A 7,682-nucleotide genomic window follows, 5' to 3' on the forward strand; every position below is an offset into this window, starting at 1 on the left:
TTTCTTTTGTTTATTGATTATATGCTTTTGTTTTTTGAGGCTTTATTGACTTTGTATTAGTTTCATGTTCTCAATTATATTTTTTGACTAATGAATATGATTAAATTTAGTGTAAATTACATGCCTTTTTTTTAATTTTTTAGGTTCTATCTTAAAGATTTTTATGTTAGGAGGCCATCTATCGTAAATTGGTTTAATAACTATGGTGCTTGATAGTTATGTATTACAGCACAATTGTTGTAATCCAATTAGAGATTGGCGGTCTTCTAAGATATAAGAATTTTTTCGCAGGTTGTGTCACAAAGAAATAAAGAAAAATAGACATGTAATGTACTTTATTTTTTTCTTTATTATGAATGAAAGATTAAAGAGTTTAAAGTGCTCATGCAACTAAGTGTGTCTATTGCATTTATCTGTGACAAAGTCACAAAACTATTATTTTATTTTGTAAACATGGGTTTTAATTTGTGACTGCCTTTTGTGGTTGGTCGCAGTGAATGATACTCTATGGTTTATAATATATTTTTTTGTGAGTTCATCAAAAGATTAAAAATAAACCAATTACTCTCTAAAACGCTAAAATTTGAAAAACTATTTTTGTTTAGAAAAACTATTTTGTTATTATTAGTGTTACAATTCTACGAGTTGTTCAGTTTTGATATGACAACATTTATAATTTTGAACCACATAAATGCACACTGGAGATGTTTATGTTAAATATATCTATAAAAATGGATGGAAATAACATGATGATGTTTAAGTTAGAGCCTATTTATAAAAATAGATGGAAGTAAACTTGAGAGCTCACGTATTTAATTTTCATTTAAGTTTGATTCAAATTTCTACTCACGCTTTTAATTTACATTTAAGTTTAATTATCTTTTTTTTAAATTAAAAAATAATTTCTATCTGTTACAGTAAATTTTTTAATAAAAAAATATTATTGTTTATGTATATTTAAATATGTTTTTTATTCAAATCTTTTTACTAAAATTTATTTTATATTTAAATAATATTAAATAAAAAACAAGTGGCTGTCTTTTTAATAAAAAAACAAGTGTATTTGGTGTTGAAAAACAAGTTAGATTATTTGGTGTTTGAAAATCTGATGAGTCAAAATATTCGTCTGCCATCGTGGATCTCCAGTAGCTTTGGTTTGCCAGACGAAGATGATATCAAGCTATGAAAAGTTGTTTTTATGTTTAGATTATATAAGTTGTGTATGTTTGTTTAGCTTATTGCATAAAAATGTGTATTTTAGTTTGATTTGTGTTTAATACGTTTTTGGCGTTAATTTTTGCTATTTTTTTTTGTTTAAATGATCGAAAATTATTAGATTTATAACTATCAGATTGTGGCTTGTTATACCAAAAATTTCCAATCGGTTGCATTTAATATTTTTTTCATTTATTGAAATATATGAATAATAGGCAGATTTTGGTTTCTAGTCTCCTTTTATGAGTTGTTTTCGCTTCGCTCTCAAGCAAGATTGGGTGAGTGTTCTGTGCACTTGAGTAATAGTGTTAAAGCTCTACTGGGCGTATTGACCTTGTCCACTCAGAGTAAACAAATTTTTTGAATAGTGCTAGAATATGTGGTCCACTATACTACAAGTATGTTCTACATCGGATAGATTGCTTTGATTTTTTTTATAAAGTGGACAGTTCACATTGCTCACTCTTGATACTTGGAAAAATCATAAATAAAATAATTATAACTGGTTTCAACCTGACATAACTTATGTAACCGTTCGAGTGCACTTTGTGATATTGAGCTACAAAGAAAAAGTTGGAGCCCTATAAAGTGGATCAATTTTAACCCATTTTTAATTAATTTGTATATAAAGTCATTTTACCTACTCGTAAATTGAATTGTTTTTTCCCAAACTAGTTGTGAGCATTTGTAGACAAAACCCGGTTTTGATCATAAACCGAAACAGTTTTGGCCTGTTAACTTATTAGCTTTGCTCAGTTAGGCTCAAGCACTTTTTATTTACTCGAGTTTGGCTTGTAAGTTGTTTTTTAAGCTGAAGGGCATTATTTTGGTACGTCATTTTCACTCCAATGTTTATAGGGATAAAAAAGTTGACATATACCATAATTTAATCATAAATCAATTCTTGTTTAGGACACCCACAGGCCAACATCGACAAAACCAACATATATTAAACCAAACGTTGGATGGTACAGTTTTCAATAGCATTCAAAGCAAATTAGGTTTTTAGTGGTAAAGTTTTTTGTACCTACCTAGCAATTTAAAAGACGATAAGGAGTGATGATTCTTAGGCAGGGTTCATGAGTTTTCTGGTAACCTGTTTTTGTTAAGAGATACAATCAACTTTTGTAAACATATAAGAAAATTATGTGTAATCAAAATGAGCCTATATTTTCACTCATTTATTGCAATTCGTAAATCAAAAGATTTTCTAAACCCTAATTGATCTTGCTTCTTTCTTATGTTGTTAATCTTGACTGCTATTTGAAATGTTTACTTGCATGTCAAAGCTCTTGTATTCCACTGGAACTTTCATTTCACCACTAACAAAACCAACCACAAACTAATGTTACTAAAAACCATCTACGAAATGAAATAATATTGAATGGTAAAATTACCTGTTTATCAGGCCATCAACTGGCATGGAGACTTCAACTTCAAGCAAACTCTTGTCTTGCAGTTTGCGCTTACGTACACGCTTGATAACCGCTTTCTGCAAACATATCTCCTCAAAACTAACTTCCATATTTACTCGACCAAAAGTATTTACATAGAGATACCCGTTCAAGATACTTAAAGCTTATAGATTAATAGTATGACCATTATACCCTTATTTCTTTCCGGAACCCAATTTCTCTAACCTTACACAAATTTTTAAAGAAAAATTGGTATATTCAATATTATGATTTCTTGTTGAGTATAATTAGGGGCGTAAACGAGTCAAGCCGCTCATGAGCTACTCAAGATAGGTTCGCCAGAAGCTTGAATTGAGCTGAGCTTTAAAGAGCTCAAGCCAAATTCTAAAACTAAGCTTGTTTGATAAACGATCCTGATCGCACGGGTCACTTATTGAACTAGCTCGCGAGCCTAAACAGATCTATTATTGTTATAGTTTAGAATATATACATTACATATATCATTATTATTACATGCTTAAAATATATACTTTTATAGCAATTACGATCTTTAAATTATGATAAAATAACCAATAATATATATTATACCATATATAAAAAGTTATAATTAAAATAATAATAAATGTATATAAATTAAAAAATAATACACAAGTTGAGCTGAGCCGAGCTCGAACCAAGCCAAGCTGAGCCGAGCTCGAAAAGAGCCAAGCTAGAGCTTGAACTCTCATAAGTTAAAAGAGCCGAGCTTGATCCTAGAAGAGTGGACTCGGCTCGGTTCGTTTACACCCCTAGGTATAACAAGACATGAATTTATTAGTTTTTATAATATCTTAAAAATAGAAATCGAAATGTATGAATAGGTAGAAGTTTGTACCTCAGAAAAACCCTTAGTCAGCAACTTGGTAACCATTTCTTTAATCTCATTATCTTCCAAAACCAAATCATTCAAATCATCCGCAACTTCTAGCTTAGTGGCGGGCTCTGAAAAGTGAGACAACATAATAATAATAATAATTCCAGGCCTGTGTTGTCAATGGAAGCCGTTTAACTTATAAATATAGTAATGAGTTGCATACCTAGCTGTATGAAGACTTCAGAAACTTCCGGGTGAGAATTCTGAATCTGGTACCGAACACTTTCACCAATTTGATGAGCTATGCTTAGACTACAAAAAGGATCAATCTGCAAAAACAAATATTTATATAAATTGCCACCATGTAAGCAGATATAAAGCATTAGTTATATGCAAAATGATGATTATATTTTATAAAATGTAAGTCACCTGAATCTTTACATCAAGATATAGAGTTGAACCAGCTCTCCTTCCCCTAAGGCGTCTGCATCCCTGCAAACTTTATCTATTAATAATCGTAAACTGCATGCATAATAATTAAGCCAAAGCACCTTTAAATAAGAACCAATATCCAAATCGTAAAATAGTACTCCTAACACAAAAATCCAGAAATAAACAGCCCAAAAAAAACTAGTGATAAAAAACCTGACACTAAAAGTCTAAAATATTTGAAACCCGAATCAGACTCCATCCAAATTTTAACCCGATTCACATGTCATTATTGAGATAAAAAGTTTCAAAGTTTTGGGGAATAAGGGTTTTCAGGTCAACCCAACTCATTAATGACTACCCGTTTTAGAGAAAAAGTGTTTTAGACGATAAACTTGCCTCAACACCTTTGACTTGTAATACTGTCTTTCTGATTGCGTCTAAATCATGTGATGGTATTGCAGCATCCACCAGTTCCAAGATACTGGACGGTAAAAAGGTAAATTTAGTAAGATATGTGAGTAGTATATTCGGTTTTTGCAAGAAAAATACATGTTACTATGTTAGACATGAACGATATATCAATGAAATAAAATGTCAATGTACAAATCAAAGAGTTCTAAGTTTCTGATGTGTAAAACATATTATCCTTAAACTTTTCATCCTTTAGGTTTACCTTAATTGCAGGTTCTGTCCTATAACTAAGGTAATTACAAAGAGCATCCTTTCATTTGAAAAGCTGTAACACATTATGTCCTTTCCACTAATTGGTATTAACTGTATTAAGTATTCTGCTAAGTGCTAACATTGTTTATTTACGTTTGTTTGATTAGATTATTTACTTTTTTCATTTATTATTACCATTATTTTTTTCAAACAAATCAATTAAGCATTTTAGAGGTGTAGACGAGTTTAGCCAAGCCGAGCCCAACCTTGCCTAAGCTCGATCTCGACTAATTTAACCTAAGAGATGTTGAGCTCAGCTCACGAGTAGATAAATGACTATTAATTAAAAAAAGTATAAAATAAAAAGTATAAAAAGAAAAAAAAAACAAAAACAAAAAGTACAGAATTGTAAAAATTACACATTTTCTCCTTTAGGTATAAGGGCAAAATAGTCATTTTTAAAAAAGTTAACTGTAGTTAGTGGAAAGGCGTAATGTGCAGAAACTTAACAAATAAAGAACGTTCCTTAAAATTACTTTAGTTACATAACAGAACCTAAACCTAAAGAACGAAATATGTAATTTACTCTTAATATTAAAAGTTGGTGCAAGATCAGAATGAAAGCAATGGAAGACAAATTAGTAATTTACCTCTGGTACCCAGTTTGGAGACCAATCTTAAAGATCATGCCTGAGACAACAAGTCCAGCAAGGGGATCAAGAAACCTCACACCAAGAATAGATCCACCTATATTTGAACATAGAATATTAGTGCACATTTTCAAAAGTACAAAGGGTAAAAAGGTATTTCACACACAAGGGTTGACGCCTTCATGATACTTACCGACCCCGATAAGAGCAACAAGTGATGAAATAGCATCCGCACGATGATGCCAAGCGTTTGCTATCATCAATCCACTACCGGTTCTTTCTCCTGCCCTTTTTGTTATCCAATACAATCTAAAAATATATATACCATAACATAAACGCAATTATGCATATGAAAATATAGCATAAAAAGTTATCAAAAAATATAAACAGAAAAAGCTTTAATTTACTAGGTACCCTTCTTTAACGGCAATGGCAACAATAGTTGTATTCAGAGCAAGGATAGGGTGATTCATATCAATCCCATGATGATGGATGTGATTGTCAGCATGCCGATGTGGCAATGATTGATTGGCTATCTCAGAAGCTGCTGACAATACCCCCTGCAGGAGTAGAGTCGGTATCAGTTATGAAGTGAAACGTGACAGACTCGCTTCTTTTTGTCCACAATAGGCCAGTATATTTTTAAATATTGATAAAGGATTATACCACCAAAACATCCAGAGCATGCCACGCGATACCTCCAGCCGATAACAAAAGTACACCAGAAATACCGAGTGCACCCAATGTTTCAAACTTCCCATGCCCTGAAGTTGGTTAAAATTTAAAGGATAAATTTCACCATGCAGGATTTTCAGCTATGTTAAACAGGTGTTATCTGTTCAGATATCATAACTAGAATAATAACAATGACATAAATGGGATATAAAGCATACCACATACACATGCTAACTTTAAACAATTAAATTTCAAATTTAATGTCCTAATAAAATGCGTCTAATGTAAGGATCTTAAGGGGTGTTTGGGACTCCTTATTTTACCTCCTTATACCTTATTTAAGGCATAAGGTATAAGTTACAAGGTTGCAACTTATACCTTATACACTCACAAAACCCAACTTTCCCAAACACCTTATAACTTATAACCCATAAGTTATAAGCTATAAGGAGCTAAAATAAGGAATCCCAAACAGCCCCTTAGTTTATAAAGCAAGTGACTTAAATTCAGACATAATCTCAAAATGTAAGAATAAGAAATATCATTGTGTCACTTTCTTGTTAGTTATTCTTAACAAATCAATCAGGCAAACTAATGATCAAATCAAAGGAGAAGAGAGTCGGTACAAATCAAAAGTGACCATATGGGTGTTCTTTGTCCTTTGGAATCCTTGAAGCTCTAAATGACAGCAAAGCAACACCGCTTAGGACCTGTATGAAAAAGTATATCATAATAAGCTCATTTGTGCAATAAACAAGAAAAATTTGCATACATTTACAAGTCCAGTGGACCATTATACCGCACCTTATGTAAATAAACCATATAGATTGAATTAGAATTATAAAAATCATAGAAATAAACATCTACACAAAGTATCGTATATTATTGATAAACTATTAACAGGATTACCATAGGGATAATTACAAAGCAAACCTAATCAATCTGCATCGCCTGTTTTCGTTAACAATATTACAACAAACCCTAATTCATAAATTCTATCTAAAAACTTAACTAGGGGTGCAAACGAGCCAAGCCACTCGAGATTGGCTCGTTAAAAAGCTCGAATCAAGCCTTAAAAAAATAAGCTTATTCAATAAAAAGCCCGAGCTTCACTTGTCGAGCTCAAGTTGGTTAACAAGCCTAAACGAGCCCATTATTTATATAAATTAAATTTAATGTATTAAATATAGAATTTATAATAATTACTATTACATACAGAAGTATGCAAAAAAAAAAGTAAATAATAATATACATTATCAGTCAAGCCTGAGCAGAGCTTGGTTTACACCCCTATTTAACCATATATATAATTATGAATTAGAAATCATAGAACACATTATTGTATGTTCACAACTTTCACATACATGACAAAAATCAATATGACTGTGTACAGAGTAATCAATAATGAATAATAATAATAATAATAATAGAAATAATTACCACATCGGAGATAGAATGTGCAGCATCGGCGATAATAGCAGTGCTACCGGACAAATAACCTGCCAATACTTTACCGGCGGTTAATCCGACGTCAGCAGCCAATCCGAGCCTGAATATCCGATCGCCTTCTTTACTGGTTTGATCGTGGTGAGAATGACCGACGTGCCACCGCTTCCAGATCGTTAAACTAGGGTTTTCACGGTAATTATTATTATTATTATTATTGAATGATGATTGATCGGATAAGTGTGGAATCAAAGGGCGAAATGGTCGTTTGTTGGTGAATGATGATTTGTGAAAGTGTTTGATGAGATTTGGATTCAAGAGTTTGAATTTCAT

At 31.6% G+C, this 7,682-nt stretch overlaps 1 protein-coding gene across 1 annotated transcript; it reads right to left on the reverse strand.

The window, feature by feature from the left end:
* Positions 1-2,441: 2,441 nt before the first annotated feature.
* On the reverse strand, positions 2,442-7,682 carry LOC143534115 (metal tolerance protein 2-like). The gene is made up of 12 exons (XM_077028699.1): positions 7,344-7,682; positions 6,544-6,613; positions 5,895-5,992; positions 5,643-5,788; positions 5,422-5,537; positions 5,229-5,325; positions 4,312-4,396; positions 3,913-3,975; positions 3,707-3,812; positions 3,505-3,611; positions 2,613-2,707; positions 2,442-2,537 (listed from the first exon to the last, which is right to left on the reverse strand). Exons 1-12 carry the CDS (start codon positions 7,680-7,682, stop codon positions 2,462-2,464), a joined length of 1,398 nt encoding a protein of 465 aa, XP_076884814.1. The 3' UTR covers positions 2,442-2,461.

Source organism: Bidens hawaiensis, unplaced genomic scaffold (genome assembly GCF_021521415.1).
Source record: "Bidens hawaiensis isolate Kalapana, Puna unplaced genomic scaffold, B.hawaiensis_p1.1 tig00010069_1, whole genome shotgun sequence".
In the NCBI taxonomy this organism is placed as follows: domain Eukaryota; kingdom Viridiplantae; phylum Streptophyta; class Magnoliopsida; order Asterales; family Asteraceae; genus Bidens; species Bidens hawaiensis.

What these genes read in the sequence shown, in the direction of transcription:
- LOC143534115 (XM_077028699.1), bottom strand. Translation starts at nt 7,682, where the DNA reads ATGAAATTCAAACTCTTGAATCCAAATCTCATCAAACACTTTCACAAA. An exon ending in CACATTCTATCTCCGATGTG is followed by an intron (nt 6,614 to 7,343) that starts GTAATTATTTCT and finishes TTTTTCATACAG; the next exon opens with GTCCTAAGCGGTGTTGCTTT. An exon ending in TGACTAAGGGTTTTTCTGAG is followed by an intron (nt 2,708 to 3,504) that starts GTACAAACTTCT and finishes ATATGTTTGCAG; the next exon opens with AAAGCGGTTATCAAGCGTGT.